This window comes from Centroberyx affinis, unplaced genomic scaffold, assembly GCF_046629955.1.
Source record: "Centroberyx affinis isolate AG114_WGS23_722 - 3 ecotype Tasmania unplaced genomic scaffold, CSIRO-AGI_Caff_v1 ptg002149l_1, whole genome shotgun sequence".
Lineage (NCBI taxonomy): Eukaryota > Metazoa > Chordata > Actinopteri > Beryciformes > Berycidae > Centroberyx > Centroberyx affinis.
This window is the reverse complement of record NW_027280466.1, coordinates 393,071-409,021: the sequence shown is the minus strand read 5'-3', so window position 1 is coordinate 409,021 and position 15,951 is coordinate 393,071. Positions and strand designations below refer to the sequence as shown.

Below are 15,951 nucleotides of genomic sequence, written 5' to 3'. Positions count from 1 at the left end.
TTACAGCCCATATTAGGACATCTAAAATTGCGAAGAATTATATAGTAATTGCAGGCTTTCAGATTTGAAAGCCAGAATGCTCAAACCAGAGCAAATGTGGATGAAATTACAGATCAGGGTATAAATTAGGATAGGGGGGTATGGCATTTACAAGTTGCCTAGAGAAATCCGGAAGTATAAAACCACATCATTTCTAATCCATGGATGAAGCAGAGGCACAGAGAGCAATGAGGGAAATTAAGTTTGCTTTATATTACACACTTTGCTATTTTTAGACCAACAGCTGTTCGAGAATAAAGAAAAAATAATCGATAAATAATCTAAAATCGCTCCTAAAAGTGTTGTATTTGGATCTCGGTGGAGTGAAATCTAGGCTAATTACTTGAAAGCTGGTGCAGTGAAGAAAGACCACACAGAAGTGAATAACAATATTAGAAAACCACATATAATGTTGTTTTATTCAGATGGAGTCCATAGTGCCATTATAGTAGCCTAATAATGCATACACTTACTACAACACATGGTTACTAAGCATACAAATGTCCAGTGAAAGTGTGTGGATGTCTTGGATTTTGGCTCACAGCAGACCCACCGCCTGGATCCGTGCTATCCAGATAGAGACAGCCCCAGGGACACATGCTCCATCATGTTATAGCAGACGCTGACAAGATAGCCTACATCCCAATTAGGCTATACAAAACGAAATGATTCCACTTTTTATGGCCTATGGTCGCTGTGCCGAGGAAAGCATGTGGGACAGACAGAGATGATCCTGAGATTTACTGTCAAGCCTGTAGCAAGTCAACCTAGGCCTATATATGTAATAAAAATATTATACAGCTAACCCATGCATTGTTTTTCGTGGTTTATAATTTAGCGGTGAGTCAGGAATAGGCCTAAGCCAAATAAAATGTAGCCTTCACGTATCTGCAGTTTCGGACGTGTGCATGACAAAACACCGCCTCTGTTCTCCTCGTAGCCTATGCCCCGACATGAGCCGCATAAATAATGTAGGTCAGTCTGCTCGTCCTCAACGATGAGAGACTTTGGCTGTGAGTGAGCAAGATGTGAGAAATGTTTCCATGTTGTTGTAGCTCTAGGCGGTCTTGGATCTAGTTTTTTTTTTCTCGCTCCCCCTCTTTCTCTCTTGTTAGGCTGTTCATAAAACGTCTGGAAAGCGGCTCTCTGACTCCACAGAGTCTGAGGCGCGGTGCTCGGTCCTCCGCCCTCATCCTCCCTCTCCCTCTCTCTCTCTCTCTCTCTCTCTCTCTCTCTCTCTCTCTCTCTCTCTCTCTCGCTCTCGCATGCCAAGGCGTGTTGCGTGCCTCCCGACAGCCCGGTCTGCGCCCCGGGCTCTGCGCCTCGCCTCGGCTAGTCATCTGGACTGGATCGCGTTCCCGGGCCGTGCTGACGGCACCGGGACGGGATAGGTTTAACGCGTCTAAAGCACGAGTCAGTGGAGGAGAGATATGCAGATACGCAGTTGTAATAGGAAAAAACAACGCGAATGATTATGAAATCACTTTCAATCTATGACATGATGTTACTTTTTTTGTTCCGTCCAGCAACGACCTTCCTAACTAAATAACGTGGTTGCTAAGCGACACATAAGGTATGAGTGGTGATTTTTGGTTAGTGTATTCACATTTAACTGTTATGCGGTTACAGGTGTGAGTTTATCTGGTATTTTCTAACGAGTCTATCCGTTTGGTAAACTGTAATAGCATGTTTGCAACAGTCTGAACCCAACAGAGAGACCTGAAAACAATCTTTATCAACGTTCAGTTTTAATATTACCCGCCTATCAGATGCACTTTTTTCTGAGATAAAATCATTTAGCCTATGGGCCTATGACGTGGGAAAATCATGACTTGGACTCAGCTTGCGCCAAGGCTCTGAATGTAAGTGGAAAGTAGGCGTTTCTTTTTCAGCCTCCAAAAAAAAATAAATCTAAAAAGTCCCCATAATATCCTAATCGATCTGAATAGGCCTGCTGCATAGGGCGACGCTGTAATCCGCCTCCTGATGTAATCATCCACAATCTGCGCTTCACATACTTAAATAGGAAAAAGAAAGTGATGCATGTGCACAAAAACATTTTATTTAAATAACGTCTGGTCATATATGGAACACTGCTAAAAATAAATAAGACAAAAATACAATTAAGTGTGATACAAGTAAATCAGAGGGTAGGACAATCAGTAGCTTACGATGGTTAATGGGTTTGCACCAATATAAAAAAGTCAAAGCGACATATCAAAAAGCTGTGGTAAAATATTTACAAAGATGGATTCAGACACTTACCCTTAAAAAGCAAATCAACCAATTAATGATATGAGGAATGGATAAACGTAAGTTGTTTTTATCGTACAACAAAATGAGGTCATATTGAAAAGGCACGATACAGTTAAATTGTGCTACATTTGTGACAGTTATTCCTGCAATGAATCTTTTACTCGCAGGAATGCAAAAAGTGACGTCCGCGTAAAAGTAGGCTTGGGCCTAGGCTGTGATTGCTTTGGGTAATAGTGGTTCATTCATCCCTCGACATAAACAAAATAAATAAATACAAAAATAACTGTAGAAATCTGTGTCTACCATTTGCCAGTGCGAAAATTGGCAAGGTCCATGAACCTGTCTGGTTCCATTAACTTGTCCTAAATGCTTGCGTGTAAAGTTCGCATGGTACACACACACGAGGTCTGTAAAATGAAGGTATTGGCATTTCTCTGTTTTTTCACCAGTATTGTCCGATTCAAACCCAATAGTTTTTTTTTTTTTTTAGAATATCGTCCCAGCGCTTATGGCAGAGTTGTGGTGGTGCTGGACCAGGGGCGGCTGCAGATGCGTCGCAGAGTTCGTCGTTGAGTACCAGGAGTAGTTTGCCAAAAAAGAAGAAGGCGCAGTCGTGTTGGGAGGGCTGCTGCTCTGAGGTAAACTGGAGTTGACATTGTTCATTCTTTGATTCTGTGGAAAGTCCCAGGCAGTAGTTGGCGGAGAGTTGCAGGGGGGAGATTCACTGGAGGCAACATGTTGCTCTGGGGGGATTTCTCCACTTTTCCACAACTTCTTGAACTTGGAACGGCGGTTTTGGAACCATATTTTGACCTGAAAAAATAACAGATAGTCCATGATAAGACACACAATCGAATATGCATACAATCACACACCCAGATGATCTGCCAGTGCAGTGAAATCATTCTGCAGGTTTTCAAAAATGCTTTTCATATTAGTAGTAAAGTGGATATTTGACAGCATGGACACACGTCTTAGATGAACCCACCTGTGTTTGAGTAAGGCCCAGCGAGGCTGCCAGCTCGGCCCGTTCTGGTAGAGCCAAATACTGCGTCTTTTGAAATCTCCGTTGAAGTGCAGCCAGTTGGAAGCTTGAATAAATGGTTCGAGGTTTCCTGACCTTCTTTGGTTTTCCATTAACCATCCGGATTTCTGGCTCGCTCTCTTCTTTCTCTAAAGAAACATACAAGTGAATTTGAAGTCATGCATAAAGGCTCTTGCAATTTTTCAATGACATATTATGCATTCTAACACAAAACGTGGGCGTCAGTTTGGGTATGGCAAGATGTGGGCACCCGCCATATCTTAGCCTGAGTCGAATTTTTATCATTATAATGGAGAGCAAAGATAAGGCAAAATTGCCCAAATTTATTTGAAAGCCCTGTATTGAAAAAGACACCAGATGAGCATTCAGTTCCCATGCACTGTGTGCGTCTGAGCAAATTAGTTTGGTGACCTATATGTCTATTAATGTAAGACCAAATAATAATATATTGTCATCATATCAGTCATTGCTCCATTTGCTCCCCAGAAATGTAGTCGATATTAGCGTGTTTCTTAGTTTTGGTGCCAAATGGTATTAGATGCAGGCACTTTTCCACTAGGGATCAGTGCATTGACGCCCCCATACCTAAATATAAACAATAATTTAAAAGCTTATTTACCTGTATCGGCTGGAGTAGGCGAGGAGTTTGAGCCGTAGGAGCTGTATGCACCATAAGATGAGTTGAAACCAAGGTCGTATGACTTGGCGTTATACGGGACGGTGCTCATTGCGCTGCCGTGGTACTGGTAAGAGCCGAGTTGGCCGAATGGAGACCCTGCGCAATGGCCAGGCTGCTGGCTGTTGTAGTAGCTGCTGTCCGTCGCCGTCGACACCGGTAGAGTTGGGGACTCCTGCGATTTGTGCAAGCCGTGGTAATTGCTTGAGGTAATCTGGTTCGCATGCATATCAGTATTTAAGTTCTCAAAAACTCCAGTCATCTTAGACAGGGGGAAGCAGCCGCGTTACCTATGCGCAAAACTGCAAAACTCAGAAGCTGCAAACTAAAAACACGATTGGAATCTCGGAATAATAATAACACCTTTTCGTGAATCAAAACGCAGTCCCATATAAACTTTACCAAAATCGACGGAAGGTGTGTCCCTCTCACAGTGGCCTGTGATTGTCTGCTACCGTCGATGGTCGTGGCAGCGCATTTATGAGAGAGAGTGAGAGGCAGAGCTGTTGTGTCTGAAGCAACCAATGGGTAAGAGCTGCATGTCTGACAACTCCCCGCACCGCGTCCACCCTCCATTATTTGCTCGGGCCTATGGCGCGTTTGTCTGCAGAGTATTTTTCATCAATCATCTGAACAGAATCAGAGAAAGGTACCGTGACCAAACATACAGGCCCAATAAGTCTAGTCTTCACCTTGTAAGTCAGTCAGAGTGGCTAATTCATTCTGAGCTCATGCACAATCAGAGAGGATAAAATGTGCCTCCAACAAAGGGATAAAACGTAGCCTACATATCAAAAATTCACAATTAGATGGTTGCTGCTAATTACTTTTCAAAGTCATTGTGGTTATCTGTTCCTTTTAGCCTACATGATATAACGAATTTCGCATAATCTTATCCATTCGTTTTTCAATAGTTTAAGGGAGTTTGGTGGAACCATGCATTTCTAACTTGTCTTAGTCAAAAAGAAACCTAGGTGAAACTAACTAAATGAGAGAGAGAGAGAGAGAGAGAGAGAGAGAGAGAGAGAGAGAGAGAGAGAGAGAGAGAGAGAGAGAGAGAGAGATCAACTTAGCTCAATATTAGCTGTTAAGACAAAATCAAACACTGCAGAAGCTGTAGGTGAATTATCTCACCGAGGATGAAGTTAAAAGCCAGCTACAGCGTCCCCAGGTGTTGGAAATCTGACTTGTAACCCTTTGCCTTTTCCATATGCCCCTTCTGTTTTACTGCATTTGATGCACACCGGTGGGCAAGATGAACCGCATTACACTTATGACCGGACAGCAGGGAAGTGTTAATAACAGATAAGTTAAAGTGGACGTTTGCATTATTTAATCATACAGGCAGTTTAGTGTGAGAGGAACTGACTCCCTGCACAGTGGAGGAAAATTTAGCCAAAGCCACTTCTATAAAGTTTATAAAAGTACTATCAGCCACTGCAATTTTATATGAAGCCCAGTGTCGGTTCTCTCACATCCTAATGCATTTAATTCCACATCTATATTTAACAGCCTTCTTGACTGCTTCATTTGATGGCCGAAGTGTCGACGCGCCTATTTTCATCACCACTAGATGGCAGCATAGCTCCTTTTATTCACACATGTGCCCAAGTTATCAGTTGTTGAGTGTTACAAGCAGAAAATACTTATAAAATACTTACCATTGAAATAGATTCAGTCTGTCAAACATCAAGATTTAATGTATTTATTTTTACAGCAGACTTATTTGCAGTTGCCAAGTTCCATTTCATCCCTCCTGCAGAAGTCAGTGCATCACCACATTAGGACAGAGCGCTCTTGACCTCTGCAGTGGGAGTCTGTCTTGGATATACAGTATATACTCCACTGGCAGGGGTCATGCTGCCTGTTGGAAACTCCACGCCCCCTTTGTTTTTTTTTTAAATGTTGCTTATAATAGTCTCTTCTCTTCCATTCAAACTTATTCTTGTCTGGGTAATGGAGAAGTCCCAGTGCATGGCATATGTTGTCAACACAAGATGTAGCATTTGTTAGATCTTACAGAGGGTTGGAGCAGGGAGGGGGAAGGAGCAGGATCACTGCCATTCACCACTAGTACCCACAAGCCCTCAAACTCACATTCAATCAAGTGGGGCTTGACCTCTCTCAAGCAAATTTACATATTATTGAATTAACCATGCAACCAGTTGACAAAATCCTGCTTGATTCCTCTAGTCTGGGAAAGCTCTAACTGGTAGCTATTCTGTTTCAGTGGAACATTTAAGATGATCCTACTCGACATGTTCCACATGTTTTCTGCCCATTTGTCAGTGAGGCCATGGTGAGTTTACTGTGGCTGCTTTCTGGCAGGATCCCTGCCTCAGATTGCGGGTCCATGGACCTGCAATCTGCCCATTGTTTCCCAGAGATACAGGCGCTCCTCTCCCACAGCGGGCCAATGGGGACTGCATGTCGTTGCTCATTAGGGAACCACACAGTCTCTGCATTCAGCCGCCTAACATCAGAGCCAAATCATCTATGGCCTGAGCAAGAATCCTCCAGTTAGTCATAGAAGCTGAAGAAAACTTGTGCCTGTAATTAATTACACTGGAATATAACCCTTGAAACAGTTGTCTAATCACCGGCACCAGTCATGTGTGTAAATAAATCTTCTCATCTTTTCAACAAAGATTCAGTTTATGAGGTTGTTTGTGAACTGGTGTTTGGAAAAGGTGTCAAAGTATTTTTTGCTACTGCATGACAGCTGTCAGGGTGAAAACAACAGATAAGCAGTCATCTTCCTTGTAGCTGCTTCTCTTGATAGCTCTCACTGTTGTTTGCACAGGTGAGTTTTCTTTGTTGATTGCCTGGAAAAGTGCATTTTCTTCTTTTCTTGGAACTAAAATTCATGTATTTGTGCCATATAGCTGTCGCCATAGAGCATTTTTTGGATGGTAGCAGAGGGGGCTTGAGTATAAAATATTCAGACATTGCATGTGGAAAATGTAAATGCTGTCAAAACTGATTGAAAGGAGCAGGTGGTTCCTCTTGGGAATGCATGAGTCATCACTTTCAGATAGCGGACTGGGAGGATTTCACACCATACTTCCACAATCTCGGTGTGTTCATACTCAACATCAGGATGTGCCAGAGAAATCCCAACAGCACAGACTGGTATAGAAACACCAGACAGCCTCAGTTTCCTTCAACACTGACTGGGTAACTTCGTTTTCTTTTAGCTTTTTGTTCTGCTCACCTGAAATAGAAAGTTATTACTGCCTCTTGTGTTCTGGTTTCATCAAATGTCAATAGTCCTGTTGTCATGGCGATGATGTCCAGTTAATTGATTTTGATTTCTATGTTTTCTTCTCTTCTGCAGAGCAGCTGGTATAGTGGAGCTGCTCAATGTTCACTGACATGAAAATGATGTCAAAGGACAAGAGACAAAGACAGCTGCAAGTGGCTCTTAGTGTGCTTTTGTACGGTAGCTTGCCTTGACCTTGCCTTGAGCACACCAGTGAAGTCAGCTTTGAATATCTATCATGATTCAACATCTTTCCTTCCAGTTCACATTTTTGTTTATTTGCTGTGTGAAAAAGGCAACAAGGTTTGAAAGCCTGAAAGTATATCTAATAGAAGTGCTTCTCCCTCTCTTTTGCTGTGCTATCAATAATTTAGCCTAATGCTTATTGAAATGGCCATCCATTATTTATTATTTCTTTAATGCTGTCAGTAGAGAAAACTGGCAAAGTTGCCAAGCATTATTATAGGTTACCTAAAAACAACTGTGATATATTGTCAATTTGATTTTGAGCACCTAGTATTCAACATGCTTGCCACCTGCATTGATGTTTAATCCCTCACACACCATATACTTTCTACATGAACATGTTAATGCTTTATGTGAAGAGCTGAAAATAACGGCTTTAATATGTTGATATATACTTTACTCCTGAAGACAAAACAAGGACAAAACAAGGGCACTGTGATTTTATTATCTGTCTGTTGATTCTGCAACTGAGTGGCCATGAGGACACAAGGAAGTCTCTCCTCTCTTCTTATCCCTTGTGGTGTGAGCATAGTACACAACCTCTTGAATCTTACTTGTACCAACAAGGCAAAGCAAAGTACATTTGACACCTCACTTGTACCGAGACTGTGTGAGTTGCGTTCTTAAGTCCCAGTTCAATTAGTGATTTCTTGCAAGGCTCCTTCATACAACACATCATCCTATACAACCTGTAGCATATTTCCATCAGCATTAAATTACAGTCCATACACCAGGTCAGCCTTTCCATTCCTCGTAGAAATGTTTGGGAGACACAGCACATGCTCTGATAAGATGTTAACGCTGGCTGATATTGATATTTTGTTTTGAGGAACCAAAGTGCAAATAACAGGAAGTCATTGTGACCGATAACAACTCTGACATTTTGAAGGGATCTATAAATTCTGCTTGAGCGTCTTACACTTTTGCAAGGGTTGCCTTTGTTGAAATATCTCTTAATGGAAAAAACAAAGGCCTGGCAGTCAGTCTTTGTGAACAAAATAGCCTGGCATTTTTCCACTGCATGCTAATTTTTAATTTAATTGCTTTGGGTTGATTTGAGCTTTCCCAACAGCACTTGTGCTAACACTAAGTTTACATTAAAGCTCTTACAGTTGTCCAAATTCCCTGCAAAGGCAGTGCAATGTGTTGCATATACTTGGGCTCTGCATATCAGAATATAAAAGGAGCATATACTGAGAAAATGATTGAGATAAATTGCATTGCACAAAATACTGCTGCATATATCATCTATATTGTGCTGGGTCATAACAGTAATGTTTTGCTTGAACTAAAGCCAAATGCTTACCCTGGAATAATAAATACTGACTTTAGGCTCCATGTGTCAGAATGAACCTAACTGATCTCCTGGCGAAGGACTTCGTCTCTCACAACTTAAAGCTGGCAGTGGGAACAATACATGTTCCTGTTGCATCTGAACAATGTAACAATTTAGACCTCAAACCCTGACCTACTGACCCACATGTATCTGAGAGAACTATACACCATATATTGAGAGACTGTTTAATCAGCCAGGAGTATTGAAAAGTGCATATCTTACTGGGCGTGTGGAACAGCCTCCGGTTCTTCTTACCACACCATAATTTTTACATTTCTGACTGGAGCTCACTGATCAGTGGGACGGGGTGGCAGAGGAGTGAACAAGAGGTTGGAACAGAGATCTTTTTGATGACACATCATTCGTCACTTGGGGTCTAAGACAGATGAACAGAAGTTGAATAGAGTAAAGCGAGTGAGTAGAAATCACCATGACATACAATGACCCACTTTGACCAACTTTGGTTGTCCACTCTGCTGTTTGGAATCTACGGCATCTGCAGTGACCGCTACTGTCCATTTACACTGGCAATGGCATTGCTCAGTACAAAAGTTGCAATACCATTGGTGTCATGTACAGGAGGGGGATGGAAACTCTTCCTACCAAGGAAGGCTATTGAATATTGGCCTGTTTCAGTATGGAGCCTTAATGTGATTCCCCATGTGGAGATTATCCTATAGAGATGTATCTTGACACTCCAGATGAAGTGCTGCGGTGCAAACTAGAGGCATTCTGTTTTATTCCAGGATTTAGTAGGAGGTTTCCCTCTGGTTTTGAGGAGTCCACCATGGGCTCAAGGTCATACAATGTAACCCACTTCATTGTAGTGTGTTCTGTGTAATAGATTAAAGCCCACCTAACATGTATGTACAGGGTCAACAGGGGCGGTAATGGCTTAAGTGTGTGAGTGTAACCGCTGTGTGAAATGCGGGCAGGTTTCCAGCCCAGTAGAGTGATTTGGCTGCTGTGGGATTTTCTTAGCTGATCTCCTGCTGGGAGTATTGGAGCATTCATCACCTTGGCAACTCGCCTTTAGTCAAATCACATTACCGTGAGTTTTTCAGCTTTGGCTTAAAAGTTTGGATACCTCCATGAGATGCTTTGAAACAAACCAAAGTAGCAGTCGGCAGTTTATTCGTTCTTCCATTGTTTTTTTTTTATGTTTTCAAGCATCAGCCAGATTAAGAGGAGAGAATCCACATGGATCATAATGTCCATGAGAAAGTAAAATGTGTGCAATGTTTGTATACATTCACCTCATATGCTTTGTGTAAACATGTAAATGATCTCCCCAGCGTGCCTTGACCTCTCTGTTTTAAGTGTTTGGTCTGATCTGCAGGGTCCCGGATGTGAGTGAAGTTTATGTTGGAAACATACGATGGTGCTAATGATTGAGCACATGTTTCCTCAGCATTAGTCATGGTGGCTTTTCCCTTGATGAGAAGTTATTTTTAACAACAAAAGCTTAAATGGAAAGCAGTGGCGGACAATAACAACTGGAAGGAAGTCTTCACTTTGGAGCTCATAACAGATACTGAGGTTAATGTTTGATACTTCACAATGGGACAATCAGGATTTAAAATCACCATTAACTTTGATTCAGTACCAGGACACTGACAGAACATTTTGTAGAGATTGAAATATGTAATATACTCAGAAAATGTGTAAATAACAGTGATGGGTAGAGCATAATTGGTTTACCTATTGCTGCTGTTGTGTGAAAACCTCTTAACTCCAATTTTGGTGATTTTCATGTTTTAATTTAAATTTAATTGCATGGTCTTCCATGAGAAAATTCAATGACCTGTTGAGGTAATGAAACCCTTTCAGTTGGATAAACTCAAAAATGTATGGTCCTCAATCTGAAAACAATGCTGTGATTTCACTTGTGAAAATCTGACATTTGTGAGATATGAGGTTTTCACCCGACAGCGACACAATGTAAAAAAAGTCCAAAGTCAGATAAAATCACGACCTATAACTTGTTTGTAATGACATAATGCCAATACAACCAAGAGGGCATTCCTTTGTATCGAAGCCAAATGATTCTGCACTTTGCAGAGACAACAAAGGATTCCCCAGAATTCCCCTGTGTCATCTGCACGGCCGGCCTGAGAAAGAATTCAGTGAGGTCTGCAAGGTCCCACTCCCTTCATTGTTGATTCAGAGGCACACCCCCCACCCAGGAGCCATAAATGGAAGCAGTCCTTTGTGAGAGGGGAGCAGAGCAGATTTACTGCGACTGCTCTCCCTACAAAGGGCCATGCCACTGTCACAACAGGACCAGGATCAGCAGCTCCCCCTTTCACACAGTGTGATTTAACGCCATGCTTCACACAGCCGCTGATGCAGACACAACTTCTACAAAGTCACTCAGCATTCACGCACCTCCACTGTAAAAGAGTAGGCGGTCTTTGTGTTCCCCTTCTCTAGTTAGAGTCATTACTAAGCTGATGTGTCTGTGTTGCGATCTGAACAACTCACTCCATACTGAGTGACGCTGTCATTGGCACCACAGTGAAATTCTGTTTCAATGATGTTACATAGTAATTCTATAGTAAATAGGAATAAAGTCAAGCAACACAGAAAAAGCATTGCTATAACAGTGGTGTTAGTAGATGCTGTCTTAAGTTCTATGGTGAAATTTTCTCAGATGGCAGTCTCCACTGTTGATCATTTCAAGCTGAATTAAAGGAATAGTTCACCCCAAAATGAAAATTCAGTCCTTACCTACTCTCCCCCATTTTAGTGGTAGGTACCAAACACACGACTTGTTGTTCTGTAGTTTCATCTCAGCCTTCTCCCAAGCTCTTGGAGTTAATGGGGCCATCTTTTTATAGCTCCAAGGAAAGCATAAAATGTCCATTAAATTTCTCCAAACAACTTGTGCAGCACAATCCAAGTGTTTTGTAGTCTAATGATTGTTCTGTGGGTCCAAAGGTCCAATATTCATCTCATTATCTGCTATATTTCCCTAACTGACAATGCTCTAGTCACGCACACACCCTGCAGCACTCTGATGTTAGACCAAGCCAATGCTGAATCTGTCTGCTTATTTTTTTTTCACAAATGCCTCAGTAACCTCCCAAAGTCAGATGTAGAAAATTATGTGTAAAATTACATTGGCAAGTGATCACTTTTCACCTGGCTCTATATGCTGGATAAACTTAATGGTTAGCAGTATTAGGGCCTGGCCAAAGTCTTATAGAAGTCCTTTATTCAAATAACAAATTCATCTGCTATTAACGTTGCATTACAGTGACCAATATGGTTTAATGCCTTGGTACAACAGCTGGCTAGATGCCTATGCTAACTGTGCTTTTTGGGTATTTTTCCCTGCCTCTCCGATAACTTGTGGGCTTGGTTTCCTCCTCCAGTCCCTGTAATGTTGATTTCATTACAGTGAAACTTAAGGAGCTGGGTTCTCCAGTCTCACCAGGGGTTTGGGTTTCAGCGTTTCTGAATCCAATCCAATAATTTCAGCATGAAGGTGGCAAATCAGTGAAATCCAATCATTGATAATATGCTGCTCTGAGAAAAAGCTGTGTTCACATGCAATTAAAAGACCTTAACTGGAACAAAGTTTGTAGGTTACAATGGCTAAGATTATAATGCTGTCTTCAGGTGTCTGTCCACTGGGTACAAGAACATTTTACCTATGTTTGTTTATAAGTATTACATTATTAAAACTTGCATTTCTCTTGTTTTGAGACTACAATATATGTTTTAAAGTCAAACTAAACTTCCAACATGCTGATATTGTGAAAAAAGTAGTTCATATTTGTTTTTGGAGAGTATGTCCAGAGTAGTAGGGATCCATAGCTCAAATGAAACAGCATGTTATAAAGTCATGTTTCCCTCAACCTTGAATGGTAAAGTCATATTGAATCCTTTGAAGCTTCCTTTTTATTTGATTGAGATGGGTGGATTTCACCACAGTCCTCCTGTGCCTTTAGCTCAGTAATCTCTGCCAATAATCAATACAATAAACCTACGCAGGATAGAATGTATGTGGGTAGCATTGGAAATCCGATCTCACTCTCTACCCACTAAAGAAATGAATGAATCTTCACCACTGAATTGGCATATGAGCCGCAGAGACCTTTATTAAATCAGAGCTCAGTTTTGTTCCTACAGAAGTAATCTGTGCAGAAAGGCCTCGTCACCTGTGGGGGTCCACCAGCACCCCCCAACCCCCCAACCCCCTCAACCCCCCGTCCAACACACACCATCTCTCCGGTTTCTCCTTTCCCGCTGACCTGAGACAATACAATGGCGGGCAGGTTCACCTCCTCTGACAGCTCATATTACACAGCCACCCAGGGCCACAGTGGACATAAAAGTGCTGTTTGTGTGGTCTGGTGAACCCAGGTAATGGAGGGTACACACCTTCCAGGTCACAGATCCAGGTGGGAGACGCACAGACGAGACCATATACTAGGCAAACTGGAGTAGAATATATTTTCCAGTTGGGTTATGAAAAGAAGGACACACCCACACAAACCAAGCAGTGACAAATGCATCTGATAGATTCACTAAACCTGACCCAATGAATCACATGATATTTCAAAAAAGAAGAAACTTTAGTTAGTTAATATCACTCTAATCTGACACAGACAGAACATTTTCTCAATATATCATCATATCACCTATCAGGATTTAGAATTTTGTAAACATGCACTGATGTACTGTATATCTCCATTTCACTGCCATTGGCAGCTTTTATTGCACTTTTTTATTTTTTATTTGGGAGATCACAGCTCAGTGTGAAACAATTTCTCAGAGTGTGGACAGGCTCGTCTTACAGAGACTAAACATACGTCACTGTGTATTATCAAGAAACAATCGATGGAAGATTCATTTTATGTTTTAAATCATGCTGCAATCAACGTTTACAGTTAATTGTACAGTTGCTAATGAAATACTTTTTTTATTTAAATAGAAATGTGTGATTGTGGTTAAGACAGAGAGCAGCAGGTTCAGAAATTTGTGAACATCACACATCATTGATATATAACAGAATTACAACCAAAATAAGGAAGTGGACTGCCATCTGAGACCAAGATAGCGAAACATCGTTGTGTAAATGAGCAGAAATGTCTTTATCAATGTAAATCTGATTCCTGAGCCTCAGCCTCTTTACTAAGATGATACTGCAGTCCACTCATTATGTTGAGAAGCCTGTTTAAGAACCATTTACATTCCTATCTGTCTGGTCAAGCGCTCACCAACTAGTCAGGACTGGATTTACCATTTAACTTAGCAGGATGGGGATCAGCACATGAAGTAGATCTTACTTTAGTGTTATATGTGAAGGGAGGGAAGTGGGTTACATTAGTGAAGCGACTTGTGATCTATGTAACTGAAATATTTTAGCTCTGATGCATCTGTTACCAAACCCACAGCAACAGAAATACCATTCACATCTCTTACACTAGAACCTCCCAAGTCATTTGTTGCAATTAGGAATGTGCAAAGACACCCCCAACCACCCCCACCCCCTCCCCACACACACACACACACACACACACACACACACACACACGCACACACACACACGCATGCACACACACAGCTTTCTAACTCCAACAATGCTCACATTGTCTTGTGTTCTGCTGTGTGAGTATGGTCCAGGTCGGTTCAAACTTCACACCACGATCAAACACCAGACACACTGGGAGAAGTGAGAAAGCGATATAATGAAAGTGTTTTTGTGTTTTTTTGCAGGTTTTGGAAAAGAACAGAACTGCTGCTGGCACATATCCACATACTGATATTTGGACTGTACATCCAAAATGTCAGCTTTTCAGGAATGAAGAGAAAGTTCATTCAGTTGAGTTCATTCCGCTGCTTCTGAAAAGATGTTATAAGCCTAAAGAGTCATATCATTTTAGTAAAATGTTCTCTTGAACATCACCAAAAGGTTGTGCCAGGGTGACTGAAGGTCTCTCTATTCAACAAGGATGCAAATTCCTGTAAACCTTCTCCTCAACATCGTAAGAAAAGTGTGATGAATGCTAACCCTAACCCTTTTTTCAACAGTCATTACTTGTTTTACTAATTGCTAATTCATGAACATGGTTTTGTTCAGAAGGTGTTATTAATGAGAGTGTGCATTAATATTCTATTCAATTTTTTCTTGGATGGATGATCAACCCCAAAACTATGATATATTGCCCTTGCCCAGAAAATCCACGATAACCAACTATAACTTTAAAACAATAATTAATTCTCACAGATTTTCTTTTCAGTCACACAACACCTCAGGGGTTTTCACTAAATCTTGAAATTGACTACAAACCTTTCAAAGGCATTCAATATATTACCTGCTTGTCTCTGTCTGCCTGAATTTGGGAGGTTTATTTGTTCAGCTGAGCTACTTGACATGCTGCCTCCAAGCAACTGAAATAGCTGAGAAATCTTCACTGAGGTGTGCCTGGTTATTCCGTCTCCCTATTTGGTGTTTGAGTGAATTACCAAATAAGGCATTAGCATACTGATAGTAAATGTGTTACAGATCAAACCCTTTTATTTTTTAATCAACAGTAAAATATTAATAAATATAGCTTAAATGTACAACAGGATATAAGCTTCTGGAGGATTTACTGTAACTCAGACATTAAACATAAATACAGAAATAATCACCTACCATTTTGGCTATAGAATTTGTAGAACACTTTAGACTTTCCAAATATTTCTTTAAAAGGGAAAATGACAAAAATGGCTTCTGAATTAAAAAATTGCTGGAATGAATATGAAATGTAGCTATATAAAGAGGCTTGTGATCGTTGTATTTGAAGGTTGATCATACACATATTTTGCTTACAATTATCCCATAAGTTCCGATAGAGACTTATAGTTTTGCTGAGATGTTCACATAGTAAGCTATCTTTCTAATTTATCACAGAATTGATACAGTAAATACAATACACAGATACAATACAAACCTTAAACTGAAGTGGGATGGCACCTGTGCAGGCGTTGTGATTCCCAGGCGCACCGGAGGGGGCGCTGTGCTGCAGGACCGGAGACCACCGGGGAAAACAGCGTCAGCCTTCACTAGAGCAGCACCGAGCAGAGAGAGAGAGAGA

General features: G+C 41.2%; 1 protein-coding gene across 1 annotated transcript; it reads right to left on the bottom strand.

Moving 5' to 3' along the window:
- Positions 1–2,085: 2,085 nt before the first annotated feature.
- dlx2a (distal-less homeobox 2a) lies at positions 2,086–4,454 on the bottom strand. The gene is made up of 3 exons (XM_071531940.1): positions 3,960–4,454; positions 3,284–3,468; positions 2,086–3,108 (listed from the first exon to the last, which is right to left on the bottom strand). The coding sequence occupies exons 1-3, from the start codon at positions 4,276–4,278 to the stop codon at positions 2,782–2,784; spliced, it is 831 nt and encodes a 276-aa protein (XP_071388041.1). The 5' UTR covers positions 4,279–4,454; the 3' UTR covers positions 2,086–2,781.
- Positions 4,455–15,951: the final 11,497 nt, after the last annotated feature.

Excerpts from the sequence above, each read along its gene's own strand:
- dlx2a (XM_071531940.1), bottom strand. The coding sequence starts at position 4,278 with ATGACTGGAGTTTTTGAGAACTTAAATACTGATATGCATGCGAACCAG. Across the intron at positions 3,469-3,959 it reads GCCTACTCCAGCCGATACAG|AGAAAGAAGAGAGCGAGCCA; the intron begins GTAAATAAGCTT and ends ATGTTTCTTTAG. Across the intron at positions 3,109-3,283 it reads TGGGCCTTACTCAAACACAG|GTCAAAATATGGTTCCAAAA; the intron begins GTGGGTTCATCT and ends TTATTTTTTCAG.